General features: G+C 69.4%; 2 protein-coding genes and 2 long non-coding RNA genes across 4 annotated transcripts; 3 read left to right on the top strand and 1 right to left on the bottom strand.

Annotated features, from left to right (window-relative positions):
• Positions 1-379: 379 nt before the first annotated feature.
• Positions 380-2,441, top strand: ATP6V1F (ATPase H+ transporting V1 subunit F). Its single transcript, XM_066995372.1, has 2 exons — positions 380-582; positions 1,962-2,441. Exons 1-2 carry the CDS (start codon positions 383-385, stop codon positions 2,161-2,163), a joined length of 402 nt encoding a protein of 133 aa, XP_066851473.1. The 5' UTR covers positions 380-382; the 3' UTR covers positions 2,164-2,441.
• On the bottom strand, positions 2,406-6,164 carry LOC136790594 (uncharacterized). The gene is made up of 3 exons (XR_010830848.1): positions 4,597-6,164; positions 3,634-3,805; positions 2,406-2,537 (listed from the first exon to the last, which is right to left on the bottom strand). It is a non-coding gene; the product is annotated as an uncharacterized lncRNA (long non-coding RNA).
• Positions 6,165-8,538: 2,374 nt separating this feature from the next.
• On the top strand, positions 8,539-11,605 carry LOC136789728 (uncharacterized). Its single transcript, XR_010828655.1, has 3 exons — positions 8,539-8,621; positions 10,148-10,252; positions 11,557-11,605. It is a non-coding gene; the product is annotated as an uncharacterized lncRNA (long non-coding RNA).
• A 1,861-nt stretch (positions 11,606-13,466) lies between these two features.
• Positions 13,467-26,671, top strand: LOC125181293 (cadherin-related family member 5-like). Its single transcript, XM_066990557.1, has 17 exons — positions 13,467-13,631; positions 15,128-15,187; positions 15,280-15,372; positions 16,159-16,245; positions 16,351-16,461; positions 17,820-17,984; positions 18,462-18,552; positions 19,131-19,237; positions 20,215-20,415; positions 21,607-21,738; positions 22,408-22,486; positions 22,995-23,188; positions 23,327-23,347; positions 23,427-23,548; positions 24,494-24,557; positions 25,913-26,236; positions 26,663-26,671. Exons 2-17 carry the CDS (start codon positions 15,149-15,151, stop codon positions 26,669-26,671), a joined length of 1,839 nt encoding a protein of 612 aa, XP_066846658.1. The 5' UTR covers positions 13,467-13,631; positions 15,128-15,148.
• Positions 26,672-26,995: the final 324 nt, after the last annotated feature.

Here is a 26,995-nt window from a genome sequence, read left to right as displayed (position 1 = left end):
GGGGTCGGGGGGCGCTGACACCCCGGGGGGGCTGCGTGGTGCCTGGGGGGGGGGGTCCTGGCGTCGGGGGGGTGGCGTCGGGGGGCCTGGGGGTGTCCGGGGGGGGGTCCTGGGGTTGGGGGTCCCGGGGGGGGGTCCCAGGGGCGATGCCCCCCGGGGGGGGGGGGCAGACTCGGGCCCTTGAAGGGACACTGCGCACTGCGCATGCGCCACGAGCGGAGCGGGGCGGGACCAGCGCCGAGGGGGCGTGGTCAGCACGGAGGGGGGGCGTGGCCAGTGGGGCGGGGGCGTGGTCAACCAATAGTGGGCGTGCCCGCCGTCCCGTTGCCCGGGCGACGGGGGCGTGGTTTGGCGGCGGAGGGGGCGTGGCTTGCCTCGGCGCATGCGCGGCGCCGGCTGGCGGCCCCCCGGAGCGGCGGGCGCCATGTCGGGGCGGGGGAAGCTGATCGCGGTGGTGGGCGACGAGGACACGGTGACCGGCTTCCTGCTGGGCGGCGTGGGCGAGCTCAACAAGCACCGCAAGGCCAACTTCCTGGTGGTGGAGAAGGAGACCAGCGTGGCCGAGATCGAGGAGACCTTCCGGTGGGGGGGGGGGTCGTGGGGGGGGGGGGGGGGGGGGGGGGCTGGGGGGTCCCGGGGGTCCCCGGTGGGGCTTGGGGGGGGGGTCCCGAGTCCTGGGGGGGGGGTCCTGGGGTTCCCAGGTTGGGGGAGGGGGGATCCCGGGGGTCCCCGGTGGGGCTGGGGGGGTCCTGAGTTCTGGGAGGGGTCCCAGGTGGTCGGGGGGAACCGGGATGGGGGGGGCTTGGGGGTCCCAGGTGGAGCTTGGGGGGGGTCCCGAGTCCTGGGGGTGCATGGGGGGGGGGCTTGGGGGTCCCAGGGGGCCCCGGTTTGGGATGGGGGGTCCTGAGTACTGGGGGGGGGGCAGGGGGGCAGGGGGACCCGGAATGAGGGGGGCTGGGGGGTCCTGGGCGTCCTTGGTGGGGCTGGGGGGGGGGGGCTCGGGGGTCGGGGGGGAGCACCAGGGGTCCCCGGTTTGGGCTGGGGGGGGTCCTGAGTTCTGGGGGGGCGGGCTCGGGGGTCGGGTGGACACGGGATGGGGGGGGCTGGGGGGTCCTGGGGGTCCCAGGTGGGGCTGGGGGTGGGTCCTGAGTCCTAGGGAGGGTGGAGGGGGGGCCCTCGGGGGTCCCAGGGGTCCCCAGTTTGGGCTGGGGGGGGTCCTGAGTTCTGGGGGGGGGGGTCCCAGGTGGTCAGGGGGAACCGGGATGTGGGGAGCTTGAGGGTCTTGGGGGGTCCCAGGTGGGGCTGGGGGGGTTCCGAGTCCTGGGGGTGCATGGGGGGGGGCTTGGGGGTCCCAGGGGTCCATGATTGGGCTGGGGGGAGCTCCCTGTGGGCTGGGGGGGGCAGACCCTGAGTGTCCTGGGGGCCTTTTATGGGGTCCTGGTGGTCTTTATGGGTGTCCCGGGGGCCTTTAGGGGTGTCCTGGTGGCATTTATGGGGGTCTCGGGGGCCTTTAGGAGTGTCCTGGTGGTCTTTATGGGGGTCCCAGGGGCCTTTTAGGGTGTCCAGGGGGCCTTTACAGGGGGGTCCTGGGGGCCTTTAGGGGTGTCCTGGTGGTCTTCATGGGGGCTCCAGCGTCCTTTTTGGGTGTCCCAGGGGCCTTTATGGTTGTCCAGGGGTCCTTTAAGGGGGTCCCGGGGACCTTTTAGGGGGTCCTGGTGGTCTTTATGGGGGTCCCAGTGTACTTTAAGGGTGTCCCGGGGGCCTTTAGGGGTGTCCTGGTGGTCTTTATGGGGGTCCCGGTGTCCTTTTAGGGTGTCCCCAGGGCTTTTAGGAGGTCCCGGTGTCCTTTAAGGGTGTCCTGGGGGCCTTTAAGGGTGTCCAGGGGTCCTTTAAGGGTGTCCAGGGGTCCTTTAAGGGGGTCCTGTGGTGCTGACCCCCCTGTGCCCCCCCCAACCCCCCAGGAGCTTCCTGTGCCGGGAGGACATCGGCATCATCCTGATCAACCAGTGCATCGCCGAGCTGATCCGGCACGTCATCGAGGCGCACACGCGCTCGCTGCCGGCCGTGCTGGAGATCCCCTCCAAGGAGCACCCCTACGACGCCGCCAAGGACTCGGTGCTGCGCCGCGCCCGCGGCATGTTCACCGCCGACGACCTGCGCTAGCCTGCTGCCACTGGTGCCACTGGTGGCACTGGTGACGCTGGTGGCACTGGTGACGCTGGTGGCGCCGCCGGCACCCGCGCCCAGTCGGATGGCACCGATGCCGCCCGGCGCACCCCGCACCCAACCGGCCACCGGCGGCGCCGCGGTGATGCCGAGGGCGCCGCGTTGACCCACGGGTGTTTATTGTGCCCCCCCCCGTGTTATTGTGGCCCCCCCCGTGTCATTGTGGGCCCCCCCGCCCTTGTCGTTGTCCCCAACACGAGGCGCCCGTCACCGCCGCTCCGTGCCCGCTGCGCTCGCTGCGTCGTGCCGGGGGGTCGGGGGGGTGCGGGGGGAGCAGGGGGGCCAGCAGGGCCAGGAAGGTCTGGGTGTTCCTGGGGGGGGCACACGGAGGGGGGGGGACATAGGAACTGCGTGTTTCTGGGGGGGGCACGGGGGGGGGACACGGTGTAGGAACACCGGAGGGACAGCATCGCGATATGGGGACATGGGGACACGCAGGGTCTGGGTGTTCCTGGGGGGGCACATGGGGGGGGGACGTGGGAACTGCGTGTTTCTGGGGGGGCACGGGGGGGGGGACATGGTGTGGGGACGCCGGAGGGACAGCATTACAATATGGGGACATGGGGACACACAGGGTCTGGGTGTTCTTGGGGGGCACGGGGGGGACACACGGTGTGGGGACAGGGCATGGGGACATGGGAAGGACAGGGGTGCCCTATGGGGACACAGGGACATGGAAGGTCTGCGTGTTCCTGGGGGGCGGCACGGGGGGGGGACATGGGGATGGGGACGGTGTGGGGACACAGTATGGGGACATGGGGACACGGAAGCTCTGCGTGTTCCTGGGAGGGGGGTAGGGGACGCGGGGTGGGACGTGTATGGTGTGGGGCACGGGGAGGGGGACAGGGCATGGGGACACTGGGGGGGTGTGACATGGGGACATGGGGACACGGCGTGGGGACACCATAAGGATGGGGGTCACAGTATGGGGACACGGAAACTGTGTTCTGGGGGGACACGGGGACGTGGGGACGTGCTCATGGGGAGGGGGACAGGGCCTGGGGACACGGGGCAGGGATGTGGCATGGGGACACCGGAGGGACGGGGTCACGGGATGGGGACACGGGGACACGGGATGGGGACACGGGATGGGGGTACAGGGGAGGGACGGGGACGCGAGGGACAGGCCACGGGGACGCGAAGAAGGGCAGGGGAAGGTCACAGGGACACGGAAGCGGTGGCGGCACCGTGACGTGGGGACACGAGGGAGGGGTGGCAGCGTGACACGGGGAGGGGGGGGGGGGACACGGGGACACGGGAGGGGTGGCAGCGGGATACGGGGAAGGGACGGGACACGGCATTGGGGGGACGGGGACACTTGGGACGGGGGATGTGGGGACGTGGGGAAGGGGCAGGGCGGTGGTCCCGGAGTGTCCCCCCCCCGGTGTCCCCCCAGTGTCCCCCCACCTGTGCCGGCGGCCCCGCAGCGCCCCGCTCCTCCGGCTCCGCGCCAGCTCCAGCTGCTGCCGCAGGGCGGCCCCGGGACCCCCCCCCCCTGCGCCGGGGGTCCTGGGGGGGCCGGGGGTCCTGGGGGCTCCTCCTGCCGCCGCCGCCGGGCCATGCGCAGGCGCTCCTGGACCTGAGGGGCGTGGGGTGACCCCCGGCCCCAAATACAGGGACCCCCCCCTGGGGGGGCAGAGCCCCTGGGCTGCCCCCAGCCCCCCCCCCCCCCCCCCGGCCCCAATTCCCCTTGGCCCCAGACCCCCATGGCCCTGATCCCCAATGTCCCCAACCCTTTGTGTCCCCAAACCACCCCCCCCAGTCCCCCATGTCCCCCAGTCCCCCCTGTCCTTGGTCCCCAACCCCCCCAGCCCCCCACATCCCCAAGCCCTGCCCTCCCAATGTCCCCAAGCCCCCCTGTCCTCAAGCCCCAATGTCCCCAGCCCCCCCATGTCCCCAATCCCCGAGGTCCCCAAACCTGCAGCCCCCCGATGCCCCCAAGCCCTGGCCCCCTATGTCCCTGCCCCCCCCCCACGTCCCCAAGCTCCCATCCCCAAGCCCCCCAATGTCCCAAAGCCCCCCTCAATGTCCCCATGCCCCCCCAATGTTCCCATGCCCCCACCTGTCCCCAAGCCCCCCCAATGTCCCCAAGCCCCCCAATGACCCCCACGCCCCCAAGCCCCCCACATCCCCCAGTGTCCCCAAACCCCCCCCCAGTGTCCCCAAACCCCCCCCAATGTCCCCATGCCCCCCAATGTCCCCATGCCCCCAATGTCCCCACGCCCCCCCCAAGTCCCCAAGCCCCCCAGTGTCCCCACGCCCCCATGCCCCCAAACCCCCACATGTCCCCACACCCCCCCCGATGTCCCCACGCCCCCAATGTCCCCACGCCCCCCCCGATGTCCCCAAGCCCCCCCCGCCCCCCCGTACCCGCAGGCGCTGGTGCTCGCGGTCCCTGCGGCGCTTGGTGTCCCCCCGGAGCTGGGCCCGGCTCAGGCGGGTGACGGCCGCGCGCTGCGCCCCCCCCCCAGCCCCCCGGCACCAGGACTGGGGGCACGGGGACGCTGGGGGCACTGGGGGCACTGGGGGGCACTGGGGACAGCGGGGACACCGGCACTGGGCGGGGCGGGGGGCAGCCGGACCTGGGGTGTAGGGGCGGGATGGGGACCCCAGGTCCCTGGGTCGGGGGTGGGGGGGGGACCCCACATTTTGGGGTGGGGGGTCCCTCTGGTCCTGGGGTGCAGGGTGGGGTGGGGACCCCATGTCCCTGGGTTTGGGGTCCCCCTTGTCCTGGGGTGTGGGGCGTGATGGGGACCCCACATTTTGGGGTGTGGGGTCGCTGCGGTGCACAGAGAAGGATGGGGACCCCCTGTTCTGGGGTGGGGGGTCCCCCTTGTCCTGGGGTGCAGGGTGGGGTGGGGACCCCTCATTTTGGGGTGTGGTGTCCCTGCAGCTCACGGGGCAGGTTGGGGACCCCCTGTTACAGGGTGTGGGGTCCCCCTGGTGCACGGGGCTGGATGGGGACCCCTTGTCCCCAAGTGTGGGTTGGGGTGGGGACCCCATGTCCCTGGGTTTGGGGTTCCCCAGGTGCAGGGGTGCAAGGCGGGATGGGGACCCCCCCATTTTGGGGTTCGGTGTCCCTGCAGTGCACAGAGCAGGATGGGGACCCCCTGTTATAGGGTGTGGGGTCCCCCTGGTGCACGGGGCAGGATGGGGACCCCAGGACCCGGGGTGGGGGGTCCCTGTGGTGCAGGGGTGCAGGAATGGATGGAGACCCCATATCCCGTGCTTTGGGGTGGGATGGGGGCCCCGTATTTTGGGGTGAGGCATCCCCGCAGCGCACAGGGCTGGATGGGGACCCCTTGTCCTGGCGTGCAGGGCGGGGTGGGGACCCCATATCCCTGGGTTTGGGGTCCCCCAGGTACAGGGGTGCAAGGTGGGATGGGGACCCCACAGCCCGTGGTTTGGGGCGGGAGGGGAGCCCCGTATTTTGGGGTGAGGCATCCCCGCAGCGCACAGGGCTGGATGGGGACCCCTTGTCCTGGCGTGCAGGGCAGGATGGGGACCCCATATCCCTGGGTTTGGGGTCCCCCTTGTACAGGGGTGCAAGGCGGGATGGGGACCCCCCATTTTGGGGTTCGGTGTCCCTGCAGCAGGATGGGGACCCCCTGTTATAGGGTGTGGGGTCTCCCTGGTGCACGGGGCAGGATGGGGACCCCAGGACCCGGGGTGGGGGGTCCCTGCGGTGCAGGGGTGCAGGGCGGGACGGGGACCCCAAAACCCGTGCTGTGGGGGGGCACAGAGACCCCCCATCTTGGGGTGCGGGGCCCCCCCGGTGCAAGGCTGCATGGCCAGGGGGGTGCCCCCCCCACCGAAGCCCCCCACCCCCGGCACGGGGGGGTCCTGGGGGGCTGGGGGGGCGCCAGGTTCCCTGGGGGGCACTTTTGGGGCTGGGGGGCCACCCGCACCCCAAGGAGCACCAGGGACAGGGGGGGGCACCAGGGGCCGGGGGGGCACCGGGGGCCGGGGGGGGGGCCCGCAGCAGCAGCAGGGCCGTGCCCGGGGGGGGGCCCGGTGCCGGGGGGGGGGCCGAGCAGGGTCGCGGCTCCCGGGGGACCCCCACCTGCAGGGAAAAATGGGGGGGGGGGGAGTTATGGGGGGGTGTCCCAGAGCCCAGCACCCCCCCCGAATGCCCCCCCCCGGCCCTGCCCTACCTGCCCGCCCCCCCCGCGGGGCTCCGGCCGGCCATGCTGGGCTGGGGGGGGGCCGGGGGGGGGGGGCGGTGTCGGGTGGCGACACCTGAGCCGGGGGGGGGCGGTCCCGTGGGTGTCCGCGGGGGGGGGGACCCACGGACACACCCCCCCCACGGACACCCCCCCCACGGACACCCCCCCACGGACACCCCCCCCCCCGGGGCATCACCCTCCCCGCCCCCCCCCCCCCCCGCGTCCCCCCCCCGCAGATCCGCTCGGTCCCAAAGCCGCTTAGCGCGGCTCAGGACGGGGGGGGGACGGGGCGCGAACACGCGTGGGCGGGGGGGCGCTGGGGGGGTAGTGCAGGGCAGGCGGCCTCGTATGGTCCCATACAGCCCCATACGGCCCCATACAGCCCCATACGGCCCCATATGGACCCATACAGCCCCATACGACCCCATACGGCCCCATACAGACCCGTACAGCCACATACAGACCGATACAGCCCCATACAGCTCCGTATGGCCCCATACAGACCCATACGGACCCATGTAGCCCCCATATGGCCCCCTATGGCCCCATACAGGCAGCGCCATATAACCCCATATGGCACCATGCGGCCCCATACAGGCAGCCTCATGCAGGCAGCCCTATATGGGCAGCCCTATAGAGGCAGCCCCGTGCAGCTCTATAAAGTCCCATACAGGTTGTCCCGTGCAGGCAGCCCCATACAGCTCCATATAGCCCCATACGGGCAGTCCCGTGCAGCAGCCCCGTGCAGGCAGCCCCATACACCCCACACAGCCCCATACAACTCCATATAGCCCTATGCAGCCCCATACAGAGGGATCCATGCAGGCAGTCCCATACAGTCCCATACAGGCAGCCCCATGCACCCCACACACCCCATACACCGCATCCAGCCCCATACAGGCAGCCCCATGCACCCCACACACCCCACACAGCCCCATACAGCTCCATAGGGACTATACAGCCCCATACAGACTCACGCAGCCCCACACAACCCAAAGAGCCTATAGAGCCCCACACAGCCCTACACGGCCCATACATCCCATACAGCCCCATAGGGCCTATACAGCCCCATACTCCCCACACTCCCCATACACCCCATACAGCCCCATAGAGCCCATAAAGTCCTGTAGAGCCCTATACACCCCACACAGCCCCATATACCCCACACTCTCCACACACCCCATACAGCCACATGCCCCACACCCCACACATCCTATACAGCCCCATGGAGCCCATACAGGCCCCCACAACCCATACAGCCCCATACAGCCCAACAGAGCCCCATATACCCCATACTCCCCGCATACCCCATACTCTCCACACACCCCATACAGCCACCACACCCCACACATCCCACACAGCCCCATACACCTCATACAGTCCCATACAGCCCCATAGAGCCTATACAGCCCCACACAGCCCCACATACCCCATATGCCCCATAAACCCCATATAGCCCCCACACCCCATACAGCCCGTACACCCCTATAGAACCCCATATACCCCATGCTCCCCACATACCCCATACGCCCCATAAACCCCATACAGCCCCCACACCGCCCCATACAGCCCCATACACCCCATACAGTCCCATAGAGCCCCACAGAGCCTATACAGCCCTATACAGCCCCACACAGCCCCATACAGCCCCATACAGCCCCATATAGCCCCGTACAGCCCCCACACAGCCCCATATAGCCCCGTACAGCCCCGTACAGCCCCATACAGCCCCATACAGCCCCGTACAGCCCCATACAGCTCCCACACCCCATACAGCCCCGTACAGCCCCGTACAGCCCCATATAGCCCTGTACAGCCCCGTACAGCCCCGTACAGCCCCATACAGCCCCGTACAGCCCCACACAGCCCCATACAGCCCCGTACAGCCCCGTACAGCCCCGTACAGCCCCGTACAGCCCCATACAGCCCCGTACAGCCCCGTACAGCCCCGTACAGCCCCATACAGCCCCGTACAGCCCCGTACAGCCCCATACAGCCCCGTACAGCCCCGTACAGCCCCATACAGCCCCGTACAGCCCCGTACAGCCCCACACCGCCCCACACCCCCCGGTCTCCGCCCCGCCCGCCGCCGGCTGAGGCCGCTCCCGGCTCTGCCCCCGCTGATCCGCCCCCCCCGGCCCCCCCCCGCCCTGTCCCTTCCCTGTCCCTGTCCCCAGCCCCGGCCCGGGGGTGCAGCGCCGGGGGCGGCGGGGCCGCCGCGCCGGGCAGGTAACGGGGGGGGGGGTCGGAGGGGGGGGCTGAAGGGGTCGGGGGGGGCTGAGGGGTCCGGGGGGGGGGCTGGGAGGTGCTGGGGGGGGGTCAGGACCCCTGGGAACCCGCGGGACCCTTGGGAGACCCCCCCCAACAAGGGGTCCCGGGGGGGGGGGGGGGCCGGGAGAGGCTGGGGGGGGTCCGGAGGGGGGGTCCGGGGGGGGCTGGGGGGGCTGGGAGGTGCTGGGGGGGCGGGGGGGGGTCAGGACCCCTTGGAACGCCCAGGACCCCTGGGAGCGCCCCCCCCGCAGCAAGGGGGGGTCCGGGGGGGGCACCCGGGGGGCTGCCTTGAGCTGCTGGGGGGGTCGGGGGGGGGGCAAGGAGCAGGGGGGTGTGGGGGGGGCTTCCTATCGGGGGGGCTGGTGGGGGGGTACCCCTGAATGCCCCCCCCCATATGGGGATGGGGGGGGTCAGTAGGGGCAGGCAGCGGGGGGGGGGGGGGGGCAGCCCCATGGTGGGGGGGGGGGGGGGGCAGCCCCATGGTGGGGGGGTCCCGGGCCCCCAGCGCGGTGCCGGAGGGGGGGGGGCGGCAGATGGGGCTCCCCTCCCCCCCCCCCCCCCCCCCGCGCTAATTAACGGCCGCTAATTGGGGGCCGGCAGCAGCATGTGGCCGGTGGGAGGGGGCTGCCGGCGGGGGGGGGCCATATGGCACGGGGAAGGGGGGGGGGGCAGACCTGCAGCCCCCCCATCCCGGCCCCGGTGGGGGGGGGGTCGTGGGGGGGTCGTGGGGGGGGGTCGTGCGTGGGGCCGTGTCCCCGCAGCGCCCTCCTGCGTGGGCCGGGGCCGTAATCGGGTTAGCGGGGGGGGGGGGCACGGCGGGGGCACACGCGTGTGCGGGGCCCTGCACACCTGGGTCACCTGCACACCGGCTGCATGGGATGGCACGGGGGGGGGGACAAAGGGGGGGGGACAAAGGGGGGGGACAGGGCTGGGGACAGGGGTACGGGCACCTGGCATGGGGACAGAGGGGGGGGGGCACAGGTGGGGACCCAAGTGCAGGGTCCTGGGCATGGGGACAGGGATGGGGACACGGGTACATCGCGGGGAGGGGGACACGGGGATGGGGACAGGGCTGGGGACACGGCCACGTCACGGGGATGGGGACATGGGGATAGGGACAGGGCTGGGGACACGGGTACATCACAGGGATGGGGACAGGGCTGGGGACACGGGTACATCACAGGGATGGGGACAGGGATGGGGACGCGGCCACGTCACGGGGATGGGGACACGGATGGGGACACAGGGACAGGGACAGTGATGGGGACACGGGTACATCACAGGGATGGGGACAGGGATGGGGACACGGCCACGTCACGGGGATGGGGACACGGATGGGGACCCGGGCATGGCACCTGCACCCCGTGTCACAGGGATGGGGACAGGGATGGGGACCCGGGGGTGGCAGGCGCGGGTGGCTGATGGGGCGCAGGGGACACGGGGACACGGCGGTGCCACCCCCGCTCGTCCCCTCCTGGCCGCAGGCTGCCACCCAGGGCCCCGTCCCCGTCGCCCGTCCCCGGTCCCCATGGCGGCACCGTCCTGCCGGGCCCTGCTGGCCGCCTGCCTGGCGCTGCAGCTGGCCACCGGTGAGCGTGGGATGGGGATGCTGGGGACACTGGGGACACTGGGGGTGGATGGGGGCACTGGGGTGGGGACCCTGGGGATGGGGACCCTAAGTCATGGGGATGCTGGGGACACTGGGGACACTGGGGATGGATGGAGGCACTGGGGTGGGGACCCTGGGGACAGGGACCCTGGGGACATGGGGATGCTGGGGACACTGGGGATGGATGGGGACCCTAGCAATGGGGACCCTGGGGATGGGGACCCTGGGGATGGGGACCCTAAGACATCAGGACACTGGGGACACTGGAGATGGATGGGAGGCACTGGGGTGGGGACCCTGGAGATGGAGACCCTAAGACACGGGGACACTGGGGACACTGGGGATGGATGGGGACCCTGGGGATGGGACCCTGGGGATGGGGACCCTAAGACACGGGGACACTGGGGACATTGGGTTGGATGGGGACCCTGGGGACGGGGACCCTAAGACATGGGGACGCTGGGGGTGGCAACCATGAGAGGTGGGGACCCAAGGGTGGGCACCCAGGGGATGGGGACCACGGAAGGGGACCCCAAGGTGGGCACCTGGGTATAGGGACGCTGTCGATGGCGGCCCTTGGGGACGGGGACTTGAGGGTTTGAGGAACAAAGGGTGGGGGCCGTGGGGGTGGGGACAGCGGGGACCTGGAGGTGGGGACCCAGTGAGAGGGACGGGGGTGACAGCGACCCAGAGGCAAGGGGATGTGGTGGGGGGCACTTGGGGGTGGGGACCTGGGACATGGGGACCTCGGAGATGGGGACCTGGGGCATGGGGACCCTGGAGATAGGGACCTGGGGGTGGGGACCTGGGGGTGAAGAACTGGGGGTGGGGACCTGGGACACGGGGACCTGGAGGTGAGGATCTGGGGACCTTGGAGGTGGGGACCTGGGGATGGGCACCTGGGGGTGAGGACCTGAGACATGGGGACCTGGAGATAGGGACCTGGAACCTGGGGACCTGGGGGTGGGGACCTTGGAGATGGGGACCTGGGGGTGAGGACTGGGTTATGGGGACCCTTTGGCATGGGACCTGGGGGTAAGGACCTGGGACACAGGGACCTGGGGGTGAGGACCCAGGGGGGAGGACCTTGGGGTGGGGACCTTAGAGACGGGGACCTGGGACCTGGGACATGGGGACCTGAGACATGGGGACTCTGGGGATGGGGACCTGGGACATGAGGACCTGGGGGTGAGGATCTGGGGACCTTGGAGGTGGGGACCTGGGACCCGGGGACCCCCCGTGTGAAGCCTCTGTGGGGCCGCGGTCCCTGACGCCGCGGCGCAGCGCGGGGCGAGGGCTGCAGCGGCTTCGGGAACGTGTTCACGGAGATCCCTGCCGTTAAAGACAACAAGATAACTGCCGTTAAAGACAACAAGACAACAAAAAATCCTTTTACAAATACATCAACGCGAAACGGAGGACTAGGGAGAATCTCCATCCTTTACTGGATGCGAGGGGAAACCTAGTTACTAAGGATGAGGAAAAGGCTGAGGTGCTTAATGCCGCCTTTGCCTCAGTCTTTAGCGGCAATACCGGTTGTTCTCCGGACACCCAGTGCCCTGAGCTGGTGGAAGGGGATGGGGAGCAGGATGTGGCCTTCGCTATCCATGAGGAAATGGTTGGCGACCTGCTACGGAGCTTGGATGTGCGCAAGTCGATGGGGCCTGATGGGATCCACCCGAGGGTACTGCGAGAACTGGCGGAGGAGCTGGCCGAGCCGCTTTCCATCATTTATCGGCAGTCCTGGCTATCGGGGGAGGTCCCGGTTGACTGGCGGCTAGCCAATGTGACGCCCATCTATAAGAAGGGCCGGAGGGCAGACCCGGGGAACTATAGGCCTGTCAGTTTGACCTCAGTGCCGGGGAAGCTCATGGAGCAGATTATCTTGAGGGTCATCACGCGGCACTTGCAGGGCAAGCAGGCGATCAGGCCCAGTCAGCATGGGTTTATGAAAGGCAGGTCCTGCTTGACGAACCTGATCTCCTTCTATGACCAAGTGACGCGCTTGGTGGATGAGGGAAAGGCTGTGGACGTGGTCTACCTTGACCTCAGTAAGGCTTTTGACACCGTTCCCCACAACATTCTCCTCAAGAAACTGGCTGCTCGTGGCTTGGACTGGCGTACGCTTCGCTGGGTTAGAAACTGGCTGGATGGCCGGGCCCAGAGAGTTGTGGTGAATGGAGTCAAATCTGGTTGGAGGCCGGTCACTAGTGGAGTCCCCCAGGGCTCGGTACTGGGGCCGGTCCTCTTTAATATCTTTATCGATGATCTGGATGAGGGCGTCCAGTGCACCCTCAGTAAGTTTGCAGATGACACCAAGCTAAGTGCGTGTGTCGATCTGCTCGAGGGCAGGAAGGCTCTGCAGGAGGATCTGGATAGGCTGGAGCGATGGGCTGAGGTCAACTGCATGAAGTTCAACAAGGCCAAGTGCCGGGTCCTGCACCTGGGCTGCAACAACCCCAAGCAGAGCTACAGGCTGGGAGATGAGTGGCTGGAAAGCTGCCTGGCCGAGAAGGACCTGGGAGTATTGGTGGATAGTCGGCTGAATATGAGCCAGCAGTGTGCTCAGGTGGCCAAGAAGGCCAACGGCATCCTGGCCTGTATAAGAAGCAGTGTGGCCAGCAGGTCGAGGGAAGTGATTGTGCCCCTGTACTCGGCTCTGGTGAGGCCGCACCTCGAGTACTGTGTTCAGTTTTGGGCCCCTCGCTACAGAAAGGACATGGACGTGCTCGAGCGAGTCCAGAGAAGGGCGACCAAGCTGGTGAGGGGTCTGGAGAACAAGTCTTACGAGGAGCGGCTGAGGGAGCTGGGCTTGTTCAGCCTGGAGAAGAGGAGGCTCAGGGGCGACCTCATCGCTCTCTACAGTTACCTGAAAGGAGGCTGTAGAGAGGTGGGGGTTGGTCTATTCTCCCACGTGCCTAGTGACAGGACGAGGGGGAATGGGCTAAAGTTGCGACAGGGGAGTTTTAGGTTGGATGTTAGGAAGTACTTCTTTACCGAAAGGGTTATTAAGCATTGGAACGGGCTGCCCAGGGAGGTGGTGGAGTCACCATCCCTGGAGGTCTTTAAAAGACGTTTAGATGTAGAGCTTAGGGATATGGTTTAGTGGAGTACTTAGTGTTAGGTCGGAGGTTGGACTCGATGATCTTGAGGTCTCTTCCAACCTAGAGAAATCTGTGAATCTGTGAATCCCGGAGAACAGCGCCCACGGCAGCCTGGTGGCCCGGCTGCCGGCGGGGGGGGACGCGGGGGGCCCCGCGCTGCAGCTCTGCCTGGCCGGCGCCGACGCCGCCTGGTTCTACCTGGACGGGCGCAGCCTGCGCCTCAACGCCTCCGCCGGGAGGGCGCTGGACCGCGAGGTGCGGCCCCCTGTGCATCCTGCGTCCGTCCCCTGTCCCTGTGTCTGTCCTCCATCCATCCTCCGTCCATCCTCTATTTGTCCTGCATCCATCCTCCACCCAGCTTCTATCCATTGTCCGTCCAGCCTCCACCCATCCTTCAACCATCCTCCGTCCAGCCTCCATCCATCCTGTGTCCATCCTCCATCCGTCCTCCATCCAGCTTCCATCCAGCCTCCATCTGTCATCCATCCATCCATCCTCCATCCATCCTCAACCTGTCCTCCATCCATCCTCCATCCATCCTGTGTCCATCCTCCATCCAGCCTCCATCCAGCCTCCATCTGTTGTCTATCCATCCTCCATCTGTCCTCCATCCGTCCTCCACCCATCCTGTGCCCATCTTGTGTCCATCCTCCATCCGTCTCCCATCCAGCCTCCATCCATCCTCCATCCATCCTCCATCCGTCCTCCATTTGTCCTGCTCCGTCCTCCATCCATCCTCCACCCAGCCTCTATCCATCGTCCATCCAGCCTCCACCCATCCTTCATCCATCCTCCATCCAGCCTTCGTCCAGCCTCCATCCATCCTCCATCCATCCTCCACCTGTCCTCCATCCATCGTCCATCTGTCCTCCATCCATCCTCCATCCATCTTGTGTCCATCCTGTGTCCATCCTCCGTCCATCCTCCACCCATCTTCCACCCATCCTCCATCCATCGTCCATCTGTCGTCCACCCAGCCTCCACCCGTCCTCCACCCACCCCGCACCCTTCCTGCCCCCGTCCCACCCCTACCCCACTCCCACCCCCACCCCTCCACCTCTCCCCTCTGCACCAGCCTCTGCCCACCACGGCCTCCACCCCACGGCCTCCACCCCCCATCCCGCACCCACCCATCCCCACCACGCCGCCCTCCTGTGCCCCTCTGCTGCCCCCCGGCCCTTTCTGTCTGTCCCCCATCCGCCTCCATCCATCCTGGGCCCGTCCTGAACCCGTCCTGAGCCCGACCTCGTCCTCCGTCCATCCCAAATCCTTCCTCCGCCCACCCTGCCTCCATCGGCACCCACCCTGCCCCTGCCTCCAGCCGGCTGTGGCCATGTCTGTCCATCCCACACCCGTGTCTGTCTGTCCCACACCCATGTCTGTCCATCCCACGTCCACATCCATCCCGCCTCCATGTCTGTCTGTCCTGCATCATGTCCATCCCACACCCATGTCTGTCCATCCCACATCCGCGTCTGTCGATCCCAAATCCATGTCTGTCTGTCCTGCATCCACGTCTGTCCATCCCACATCCACGTCCACCCCACCCCCACCTGTCCATCCCACACCCCCATCCGTCTGTCCCACACCTCTCTGTCCATCCCACCCACCTCTGTCCGTCCCACTCCCCCATCCACCCCACATCCTCCCCCCGTGCCCTGTCCCAGCCGGCCCCCCCCGGGATGTGGGGACCCCACACTGTGGTGCCCCCCCGGGGCAGGCCCCGTGTCCCCAGCGCCCGTCCCCCGCAGGAGCTGGAGTCCCCGGTGCTGATGGTGGCCCTGACGTGCGCCGAGGACGGCTTCGCCCCGGTACGGCGTGGGGACGTGGGGCTGGGGATCCGGGGTCAGCCCCCCCGTATTCCCCTGGGGTCACCCCCCCCACTGCACCCCCATGCCTGCAGGTGGAGTACCGCGTCATCGTCCAGGTCCTCAACGAGAACGACAACCGGCCCCGCTTCCGTGGGGAGCCTGTCCTCACCCACAACGTCAGCGAGGTGTGGGGAGGGGAGGGGAGGGGAGGGGATGGGATGGGATGGGATTGGGATGGGGATGGGGTTGGAATTGGAATTGGGATTGGGATTGGGGAGAGGGATGGGATGGGATGGGGATGGGATGGGATGGGATGGGATGGGATGGGATGGGATGGGATGGGATGGGATGGGATGGGATGGGATGGGATGGGGGTGGAGATGGGATGGGATGGGGATGGGTTGGGGGTGGGAATGGGATGGGGATGGGATGGGGATGGGGATGGGATGGGGATGGGATGGGGATGGGGATGGGGATGGGATGGGGATGGGATTGGGATGGGATTGGGATGGGGATGGGATGGGGATGGGATGGGATGGGATGGGATGGGATGGGATGGGATGGGATGGGATGGGATGGGATGGGATGGGATGGGATGGGATGGGATGGGATGGGATGGGATGGGGGTGGAGATGGGATGGGATGGGGATGGGTTGGGGGTGGGAATGGGATGGGGATGGGATGGGGATGGGATGGGGATGGGATGGGGATGGGATGGGGATGGATGGGGATGGGATGGGGATGGGATTGGGATGGGGATGGGGATGGGATGGGGATGGGATGGGGATGGGATGGGATGGGGTGGGACGGGATGGGACAGGGAAGGGGACGTCCATGGGCACAGCGACAAGGAAGGGGATAGGGGCAGAAACAGGGGACTGGGTTGTTGGGGGGCACCCGGGAGGGCCGGGGACACGTGGCTGGCTGTGGTGGTCCTCCCGGCGTGCCCGGGTGACGTGGGGGTCCCGCAGCTGGTGGCCGTGCACTCGGTGGTGTTCAGCACGCAGGCGGAGGACGCGGACGGGGACCTGCTGATGTACGTCATCGACGCGTCCTCGGTGCGTCCTCGGGGGGACGGGGACACCGAGGGGGATGGGGGGGGGGGGATGGGGCAGCTGGTGCCACGGTGGCGCTGACCCCCCCCCCGTGTGTCCCCCCCCCAGCCCGACGCCCGCTTCTTCCGCATCGACCTCCCCAACAGCGGCCGCGTGGTGCTGGCACGCGCCCTCGACTTCGAGAGCCAGCAGCGCCTGGAGGTGGTGGTGACGGCCGTGGTGAGCAGCCCCCCGTTGTCCCCCCCTGGGTCCCCATGTCCCCGTGTCCCCCGTGGCCATGCCACACGGCCCCCCCCCCCCCCATGTCCATGCAGCCCCACCGGCGTGTTTGGGGACCTGGTGCCCATGCCCTGTGTCTGCCCCACGTCGCAGTGTCCCCTCTGCATGTGCCACGTCCAGCCCGCGTCCGTGTGGCTGCCCCGCCACGGGTCTGGGGACATCGCGCCCGTGTCCTGTCCCCATCTCCCCTGTGCCCACCCTGCACCTTCCCCGTGTCCCTTTGTCCCTTGTGCCCACCCCATGCCCACCCCATGTCCCTTGTGCCCACCCATGTCCCTGTGTCCCCTCATGCCCACCCCGTGCCCACCCCATGCCCACCCCATGTCCCCCTGTCCCTTGTGCCCACCCCGTGCCCACCCCTGGCCCCGGGGTCCCCGTGCCCAAGGCTGTGCTCGCAGCACGCGACCCCCCCCAGTGCCGGCATGGCCCCCCCGCGCTCATTAGCCGCTCCCCGCTAATTGGGGGCGACGTGATCCCGTCAGCGCCCCGGCACCTGCCCTCAATCCCCGGGGTAATTTCCCTAATGGGCCCCCACCGGCCCGGCCCCCCCGCACACATGGACGCCCCCGGGGGCACCCACCTGTGGCACCTGTGGGCAGCCCCTGTGCCACCAGTGTCCCTGTGCCACCAGTGTCCCTGTGCCACTGGTGTCCCTGTGCCATGGGGGTCCCTGTGCCGTGGGGTCCCTACGTCATGTCACCAGTGTCCCTGTGCCACCAGTGTCCCTGTGGCCACCAGTGTCCCTATGCCACCAGTGTCCCTGTGCCATTGGGTCCCTGTGCCATTGGGTCCCTGTGCCACCAGCGTCCCTATGCCACCAGTGCCACCAGTGTCTCTGTGCCACCATTGTCCCTGTGCTATGGGGTCCCTGTGCCACCAGTGTCCCTGTGCCTTTGGGTCCCTGTCCCCAGGGTCCGTGTCCCCAGTGTCCCTGTGCCGTGGGGGGTCCCTGCACCACCAATGTCTGTGCCACCAGTGTCCCTGTGCCGTGGGGGGTCCCTGTCCCCAGGGGGTGTCCCCAGTGTCCCTGTGCCGTGGGGGTGGTCCCTGTCCCCAGGGGTCCGTGTCCCCAGTGTCCCTGTCCCCAGAGGTCCCCGTGCCAGCGGCTCCTTGTCCCCGGGGGGGGTGGCAGTGCCGTGGCCGTGTCCCCAGGGGTCCCAGCGGTGGGATTCGGGGCGCCCCCCCCCCATCCCCTGGGGATAAAACCCAGAGTCGCGGCGGGGGGCAGAGACCCCCCCAGGGTGCCCCCCCCGCCGTGTCCGTCCGTCCTCCCACCCGTCCGTCCGTCGGTCCCGCAGGAGATGAACACCAAGGAGCGGTTCAACGCCTCGGCCCGCGTGCGGGTCAACGTGCTGGACGGGGACGACCAGTACCCCCGCTTCCTGCCCTGCGCCCCCCCCGACCCCCCCGGCATCTGCATCAGCCCCGTCTACACCGCCAACGTCACCGAGGGCGAGCTGACGGTGGGGAGCACGGGGAGGGGGGGGGGCTGGGGGGCGAGGGGGGTGGCACAGGGATGGGGGGGCACAGGGATGGGGTACTCAGGGTGGGGGCACCTTGGGGTGGGGGCTCCTGGGGGTGGGGTAACTGGGGGTGGGGGTACCTGGGGATGGGGTACCTGGGGAGGGGGGTAATGGGGGGGGGGGGGTGTACCTGGGGGGGGAGGTTCCGGGGGGGGGGGTTCCCTGGGGAGGGGGTTAACTGGGGGTGGGGGTACCTGGGAGGGGAGGGGGTAGCTGGGAGTGGGGGCTCCTGGGGATGGGGGTACCCAAGGTGGGGGTCCCCAGGGTGGGTTTCCAACAAAGGGGGGTACCCGAGGACAGGGGATGCCCCGTGATGGGGGGGGGGGGGGGGTTGGGTCCCAGGGTGGGGGTACCCAGGGAGGGGTCTCCTTGGGGCGGGGGTCCCGTGGGGCTGAGCGCCCCCCCCGCCCCCAGCAGGGCTCCCCGCTGCGCTTCAGCCCCGGCTCCATCTACGCCGAGGACGGGGACAGGGGGCTGCGGGCGGCCATCACCTACTCCCTGCTGGCAGGTGACGGGGGGGGGGCACGGACACGGGGAGGGGGGCACGGACAATGGGGAGGGGCACGGGGGGGGTCACGGACATGGGGGGGCACAGACATGGGGGATACAGACACTGGGGGGGCACGGACACAAGGGGGTATGGACACGGGGGGGTCACGGACACACATGCACAGAGGGGACCCGGTGCCCCCCCCCCGTTCCCCTTCCCCCCCCCCAGCACAATCCAATTGCCTGCCTCCAATGCGGCCCCACGGGCACAAATTGAATAAAGGGATAGAGCTGGGGGGGGGGAGCTAATCCTCCCCCCCCCCCCCGATTATAGGGGGGGCTGTGGGGTCACGAGAGGTCAACCCCCCCCCTTGGTGCTGAAGGGGTTAATCTCCCCCCCCCCCATTTGCACCGTGCGTCCCCCCCCCCAAAATGCTGGGGACACCCCTGCGGAGGTGCTGGGGACCCCCAGGTGCTCCCACCCTCCCCCCCCGGGGGGATTTCCCCGCAGTGCCCTCGGTGGGGGGGGAGGTTGAGGGTGGGGGGGGGGGTTGGGGGTCGTGGGGGGGGCTGCTGAGGGTGCCCCCCCCCCCAAAGGCGAGGAGAGCGCCCGCTTCCACATCGACAACGCCAGCGGGGCCATCACGCTGCTGCGCGCCGTGGAGAGCAGCCGGCGCACCCCCGCCATCAGCCTCAGCGTCATGGTGGGGGGGGGCATGGGGGGGGCCGGGGGGGTGGGGGAGGTGGGGGGAGGTGGGGGAGGTGGGGTAGTGGGGGGACGTGGGGGAGAGGGGGGAGTATGGGCAGAGGGTTGGGCATGGGGGAGTGGGGGGATGTGGGGGAGATTTGGGGGGGACCGGGGTTAATGGGGGGGGGGTCCTAGGGTAATGGGGGGGACATGGGGGTAATGGGGGGGACCTGAGGAGGTTGGGGGGACCCAGGGCTAATGGGGGGGGAACCTGGGGAGGTGGGGGGACCAGGGGTAATGGGGGGGATAGGGGGTGATGGGGGGGTACCTTGGAGAGATGGGGGGGCCAGGGTCAATGGGGGGGACCCAGGGATAATGGGGGGGACCTGGGGCTAACTGGGGGGACCTGGAGAGGTTGGGGGGACTCAGGGTTAATGGGGGGGACCTGGGGAGGTGGGGGGACCTGGGGTTAATGGGGGGACCTGGGGGAGTGGGGAGACTTGAGGGAGATGGGGGGGGATCTGGGGTAAACTGGGGGGGACATGGGGTGATGGAGGGACCTGGGGGAGATCTGGGGGGTCCCAGGGTTAATGGGGGGGACGTGGGGTGATGGGGGGGGTACCTCAGAGAGATGGGGGAACCCGGGGTTAATGGGGGGGACCCAGGGTTAACTGGGGGGAGCTGGGGAGGTTGGGGGACCTGGGGGAGTTGGGGGGATGTGGAGTAATGGGGGGTACCCGGGGTGAAGGATGCTGGGGAGATGGGGGCCCATGGGGAGAGATGGGGGTCCTGGGGCGAAGGACTTGAAGGACTCCCAGGGAGATGGGGACAAGGGGGACACCACGGGTGGGCACGTGGGACATGTCCCCATACTGGGGGTGCTGGTGGCTGCGGGGTGCTGGTGGCAGCCAGGCAAGTCCCCGTCCCCATCCCCGTCCCCGTCCCTATCCCTGTCCCCATTGTCCCCATTGTCCCCATCGTCCCCCTCCCCAGGCCTCGCAGGTGAACGACGCCACCAAGTACGCGGTGGCGGTGGCTGTGGTGCGGGTGCTGGCCACCAACCGGCACCCGCCCCGCTTCGCCCGCCCGGCCGTCCGCGCCTTCGTCCCCGCTGGCGCCCGCGAGGCCGCGCTCGTCACCACCTTCGGCGGCCACGTCCTCGCCCTGCGCGCCCACGACCCCGACTTCCCCGAGGTGGGGACACGGGGACACGAGGTTATGGGGACGTGGGGATGTGGGGACATGGGGGTGTGGGGATGTGGGGTTATGGGGACATGGGAATATGGGGACGTGGGGACATGGGGACAGGGGGACATGGGGATGTGGGGACATGGGGACATGGGAACCTGGGGACATGGGGATGTGGGGTTATTGGGTCATGGGGATGTGGGGACTTGGGGTTATGGGGACACAGAGACATGGGTATACAGGGACATGGGGACATGGAGACATGGAGATGTGGGGTTATGGGGACATGGAGATATGGGGACATAGGGACCCGGGGACGTGGGGATGCGGGGACACAGGAGCGTGGGGATGTGGGGACACGGAGACATGGGGACACAGGGATGTGGGGTTATTGGGTCATGGCGATGTGGGGATGTGGGGTTATGGGGGCATGGGGACATGGGGACACAGGGATGTGGGGTTATTGGGTCATGGGAATGTGGGGACTTGGGGTTATGGGAACACGGGGACATGGGGACGTGGGGATGTTGGGTTGTGGGGTCACAGGGACATGGGGATGTGGGGACACAGGGATGTGGGGGCATGGAATTGTGGGGATATGGGGACATTGGGATACAGGGACATTGGGTATGGGGATATGGAGACAGAAAGACCTGGGAACACAGGGACATGGGGACATGGGAATGTAGAAAATTGGGGACATGGGGACATTGGGATGTGGGAACTTGGAGGTGTTGGGACGTGGGGACGTGGGGATGTTTGGATATGGGGCTGTGGGGACACAGGGACATGGGGATGTGAGGAGGTGGGGACGTGGAGACATGGGGACGTGGGGTTATGGGGACATTGGGGCATGGGGACATGGGAACGTGGGAACCTGGGGATAGGGGGACATGGGGTCATTGGGATGTGGGAACATGGGGATGTGGGGGCAGGGGGACATGGGAACACAGGGACACGGGGACGCAGGGACACGGGGATGTGGTGACATGGGGATGTGGGGCTATGGGAACATTGGGATATGGGGACACAGGGACATGGGGATGTGGTGATGTAGGGATGTGGAGGCGTGGGGCTATGGGAATATTGGGATATCGGGACACGGGGACGTGGGCGCACCGGGATGCGGGGACACAGAGAGGTGACGGGGGGTGGCGGGGCCGCGGGCGGGGGGTCTGAGGGGCGCCGTCCCCGCAGGGCATCAACCCGCAGGTGCGCTACAGCCTGCGGCCCCGCGCCAACCACAGCCAGCTCTTCCAGCTCATGCCCAACGGGCTGCTGGTGGCACGCGCAGACCGCCTGCGCCCCGCGCAGACATACAGCCTGCAGGTCGGGGACACTGCGGGGACACTGCGGGGACACCGTGGGGATGCTGCGGGGACATTGTGGGGACACTGCGGGGACACTGCGGGGACATTGTGGGGACACTGCAGGGACACCGTGGGGACATTGTGGGGACACCATGGGGACACTGTGGGGACACTGTGGGGACACTGTGGGGACATTGTGGGGATACCAAGGGGACACTGCGGGGACACTGCGGGGACACTGTGGGGACACTGCAGGAACACCATGGGGACATTGTGGGGACACCACGGGGACACCGTGGGGACACTGCAGGGACACTGCAGGGACATTGTGGGGACACTGCAGGGATACTGCGGGGACACCATGGGGACATTTTGGGGACACTGTTGGGACACTATGGGGACACTCCGGGGATGCTGCGGGGATGCTGCGGGGACACTGCAGGGACACCGCGGGGACACCATGGGGACACCATAGGCACATTGTGGGGACACCAAGGGGGGACATGTTGCAGGGGCATGGGTAGGAGAGCCCCCGTGGGACAGGGATGCCCATGGGGCACAGGACCAAGGGGACAGGGACGGACCCCGGGGTGGCCTCTGCGGGGCAGGGGGTGGGAGGGTCCCTGTTCCCCGTCCCTTGTCCCTGTCCCCTGTCCCCCCCCCCCGGTGCCACCGCCGTGCCCCCCAGGTGCTGGCGAGGGACGAGGAGTCGGGGGAGACCTCCAACACCACGGTGGAGCTGGAGGTGCTGTGGCCGGGGCAGGCGGGTACGGACGGGCTGGGGGGGGGCCGCGACCCCCGGGGGTCCCCTCCTGCCCCCCAGCCCCACAGTGCCATGGCCCCCCCAGTGCCCCCAGCCCCACGGCCCCCAGCCCCACACCCCCCAGGTCCCCCCCAGGACCCCCAGCCCCATGACTCCATGCCCCCCAGTGCCCCCAGCCCCACATCCCCCAGGTCCCCCAGGTCCCCCAGCCCCCCAGCACTGTGACCCCCCACACCCATGGCCCCCCAGCCCCACATCCCCCAGGCCCCCCCCCTTGCCCCCAGCCTCCCAGCCCCGTGACCCCCACCCCCATGGCCCCCCACATCCCCCAGGTCCCCCCTCCACTCCCCCCAGGCCCCCCAGCCCCCCAGAACCGTGACCCCCCCCACCCCCATGGCACCCCAACCCCCAGCCCCCCCAGCCCCATAAGCCCCCCCGAACCCCCCCACACCCCCCTCCAGCCCCCCCTCAGCCCCCCCCCCCTCACACCTCTCATTTCCCCCCCCCCGCAGCCCCCCGGGACCCCTCGGAGGCGGCTCTGGGCCCCAGCTCCGTGAACCGGGGGGTGCTGGGGGGGGCCCTGGGGGGGCTGCTGCTGCTGGTGGGGGGGGGCCTCCTCCTGCTGCTGCGGGCCATGAAGCGGCGCCAGCGGCAGCAGCAGAGCGCGGACCGGGCGGCGCTGGCCATCGAGAAGCACCCCAACGTGGTAGGGACCCCCCCCCCCGCGACCCCCCACCTCCCCAGTGCACCCCGAGCTGCTGGGGGGGGGGCTCCCGTGTGTGCCCCCCCCCGTGCCTCAGTTTCCCCATCTCACTGCCATCTCCATCTCCCCCCCCCCCCCCAGAGCCTGCGCTGGTTCCAGCCGGTGAGTGATGATGGGGGGGGGTCCGAGGGGGGGGGACACTGCTGACCCCCCCCCTCACTGACCTCCCCCCCCCCTCCAGGTCCCTGCCGGCAAAGCCTCGCCGAGCCCCCCCAGCCTCTACAGTCCCAGCGAGGGGCCCGAGGGGGCGCCCCCCCCCCCCGCCGCCCCCCCCCCGCCGCCCCCCAACCCGTGGCCAATTCGGTGGGGGGGGGGGGCCGAGGGGGGGGCGGCGCCGGACCGGGGGGGCTCGAGACTCCCCCCACCCCCCCTCCCCCGCCGCCCCCCCCTCCGCCGCCGCCCCCCCCGCCGCCCCCCCCTCCCGCCAGCCCCCCCAGCCCCGCGCACAGCCCCTCGCTGGGGGGGGGCTCCGAGGGGGGGGGGGGGGCTCCGGGGGAGGGGGGGGCAGCCCCGACGTGGGGGGGGGCGGCGCGGGGGGGCTGCCGGCGCTGGAGGAGGTGAGCGAGGAGAGCGTGGAGGGGGGGGGCGCCGAGCCCCGCGTCCCCCCCGCGCTGCTGCAGCTGCTGGAGGACTCCATCGAGTGCTGAGGGGGGGGGCCCTGGAGCGCCCCCCCCCCCCCGGGGCTGGGGGTCCTGCGGGTGCACCAATAAAGGCCCCCAATGGCGGTGCGGAGTCTTACTGGGAGTACTGGGGGGCGGCTGGAGGGGGGGGGCACTGGGGGTACTGGGAGCACTGCGAAGGGCACTGGGGGCACTGGGAAGGGTACTGAGGGGCCGGGGGGGGCGGACTGGGGGTGCTGGGAGTACTGGGATGGGCACTGGGGGGCACTGGAAGCACTGGGAAGGGCACCGGGGGGCCGGGGGGGGGACACTGGGAACACTGGAGAGGGCACTGGGGTCTGGGGGGGCCGAGGGGAGTGGGGGCACTGGGGGTACTGGGAGCACTAGGATGGGCCCTGGGGGGGCTGTTGGGATCACTGAGAAGGGCCCTGGGGGGCACTGGGAGCACTGGAAAGGGCACTGGGGGGGGTACTGGGAGCACTGGGGGTGCTGGGGACCCCCCCCTTCACTTTCCTGGGAGGAGCGCTCGGGTGCCCTGGGGGATACTGGGACGCACTGGGCCATACTGGGATGTACTGGGACGCACTGGGCGGGTCCGAAGGCGGAACGGCCCCGCCCCCCGCCCCAGCCGTGCCCCCACCCACGTGGCCGAGGCCCCGCCCCTTGCCCCGCCCAGGGAGGCGTGGCCTTGGGTAACCACGCCCCCGGAATGGCCACGCCCCCTCGCGGGTCCTCCCCCCCCCCGTGTCCCCATTGAGTCCAGGTCCCCGTGTCCCCAGGGTGTCCCAGTGCCCATGTGCTGGGGTCCGCTGATCTGCGGGTCCCCATGTCCCTGTGTCCCCGTGTCCCCATGGTGCCAGGTCCCGAGGTCTTGGGGTCCCCATGTCCCCAGTGCCAGGTCCCCCTGTCCCCAGATCCGCAGGTCCCCGTGGTGCCAGGTCCCCAGGTCCTGAGGTTTCAGGGTCCCCATGTCCCCAGTGCCAGGGTCCCCCCGTCCCCATGGAGCCAGGTCCCCCTGTCCCCAGATCCGCAGGTCCCCATGGTGCCAGGTCCCCAGGTCCTGAGGTTTCAGGGTCCCCAGGTCCCCAGTGCCAGGGTCCCCCCTGTCCCCACGGAGCCAGGTCCCCATCCCCAAATCCGCAGGTTCTGTTGGCGCCAGGTCCCCGTGTCCCTGTGTCTCCGGGTCCCCAGGTCCCCAAGTCCCCGTGTCCCCAGGTCCTTGTGTCCCCAGGTCTCAGGGTCCTCATGTCCCCAGATCCACAGGTCCTCATCTTGCCGGGTCCTGAGGTCTCGGTGTCCCCAGGTCCCCAGTGCCAGGTCCCCATGTCCCCAGCTCCCCATGGAGCCAGGTCCCCATGTCCCCAAATCCCCAGGTTCTGTTGGTGCCAGGTCCCCATGTCCCCAGGTTTCAGGGTCCCCATGTCCCCAGGTCCCCATATCCCCCGGTCTCAGGGTCCCCGTGTCCCCAGGTCTTGGGGTCCCTGTTTCCCCAGGTTCCTGCGTCCTCAGGTCTTGGGGTCCCCATGTCCCCAGTTCCCATGTCCCCATGCCCCCATGCCCCCATGTCCCCAGGTCTCGGTGTCCCCATGTCCCCGTGTCCCCAGCCCCGTCCCGGGGGTGCCCTCGCCCAGCCCGGGGGCAGCGGGGCTGCGAGTGGCCGCGGGCCGGACGCCGCTAAGAGGCTTCCGCGGGCGCTTGGCCCTAATCCGCCTGGCGTCACCGCCACCGCCGCTGTCACCGCTACTGCCGCTGCTGCTACTGCTGCTACTGCCGCTGCTGCTACTGCTGCTACTGCTGCTATTGCTACTGCCGCTGCCACTGCTACTGCCACTGTCACCATCACCATTACTGTCACCATTACTGCCACTGCCACCGCCACTGCCACTGCTGCCACTGCTGCTACTGCTGCTACTGCTACTGTCACCATCACCATTACTGTCACTGTTACCGCCACCGCTGCTGCCACTGCCACCACTACTGCCACTGCTACTGCTACTGCCACTGCCACCATCACCGCTACTGCTACCACTACTGCCGCTGCCACCAGTACTGCCACCACTACTGCCACTGCTACCACTACTGCCACTGCCACCAGTACTGCCACTGCCACCAGTACTGCCACTGCCACCAGTACTGCCACCACTACTGCCACTGCTACCACTACTGCCACTGCTACCATCACCGCTACTGCTACCACTACTGCCACTGCCACCAGTACTGCCACTGCCACCAGTACTGCCACTGCCACCAGTACTGCCACCACTACTGCCACTGCTACCACTACTGCCGCTGCCACTGCTACTGCTACTGCTACTGCCACCGCCACCACTGCTGCCACCGTTACCGTCACCACCGCTACCTGGGGACCCAGGTGGCAAGGGGGGGGCCGGGGGGTGTGCCGCGTCTCGGGGCCTCCCCGCGCGTGTGTGAACCCCCCCGTGGCACGGGCTGGGCCACCTTGCACACGCGTCCCCCCCCTTGCACGCTCGTCTCACACAGCCCGTGCCCACCTGCCCCCCCCCGAGTTGCCCCCCCCGGGTCGCCCCCCCCCCCCCCCTTTGCCTTGCCCCCCCCCCGGCTCCCAGCAGCCGGTGCCCCCATCCCGGGGGGGGGGGAGCCGGATGAGTCCCGGGGGGGGGGGGGGGCACTCAGCCCCGCCCCCCCCCCGCTAATCCCACGCCCGCCCTAATCCCAGCATCTGCGCGGCTGGGAATGGCGGGGGGGGGAGTGGGGGCGGCCCCCCCCACGCAGCGTTCCCACGCGGTGCCCCCCCCCCGCCCACCTCCGCCCCACGCAGGGACCTTGAGCGGCCGCCGGGGGGGGGGGCAGCGGGGGGGGGGGCGAAGGCCCCGCCCCTGCCTCAGTTTCCCCCCCCCCCGTGCCCTCGGGGCCCCCCGGGGGGGGGGCGGAGCCGGGGGCGGAGCCGCCCCCCCGGTGCCCCCCCCCCTCACCACTCGCGGCCGCCCGAGGAAGGAGCAGCGGAGCGCCGGGCCCGCGCGCCCCCCCCCCGACCCCCCCCGGCCCTCCCCAGGCACCCCCAGGCACCCCCGGGACCCCCCCCCCCCCTTAGAACCGGGCCCCCCCCGGACCCCTCTTTCCCCTCCTGCCCCCCCCCCCCCGCCGGTCCCCC

The sequence above is a fragment of the Anser cygnoides genome, chromosome 1, assembly GCF_040182565.1.
Source record: "Anser cygnoides isolate HZ-2024a breed goose chromosome 1, Taihu_goose_T2T_genome, whole genome shotgun sequence".
Classification (NCBI taxonomy): Eukaryota; Metazoa; Chordata; class Aves; order Anseriformes; family Anatidae; genus Anser; species Anser cygnoides.
The sequence above is the reverse complement of the archived record's forward strand: the minus strand, read 5'-3'. Positions and strand labels throughout refer to the sequence as shown.

Excerpts from the sequence above, each read along its gene's own strand:
- LOC125181293 (XM_066990557.1), top strand. The coding sequence starts at position 15,149 with ATGGTGGCCCTGACGTGCGCCGAGGACGGCTTCGCCCCG. Across the intron at positions 16,246-16,350 it reads ACGTCATCGACGCGTCCTCG|CCCGACGCCCGCTTCTTCCG; the intron begins GTGCGTCCTCGG and ends TCCCCCCCCCAG. Across the intron at positions 23,348-23,426 it reads GCCTGCGCTGGTTCCAGCCG|GTCCCTGCCGGCAAAGCCTC; the intron begins GTGAGTGATGAT and ends CCCCCCCTCCAG.
- ATP6V1F (XM_066995372.1), top strand. The coding sequence starts at position 383 with ATGCGCGGCGCCGGCTGGCGGCCCCCCGGAGCGGCGGGCGCCATGTCG. Across the intron at positions 583-1,961 it reads GAGATCGAGGAGACCTTCCG|GAGCTTCCTGTGCCGGGAGG; the intron begins GTGGGGGGGGGG and ends CCAACCCCCCAG.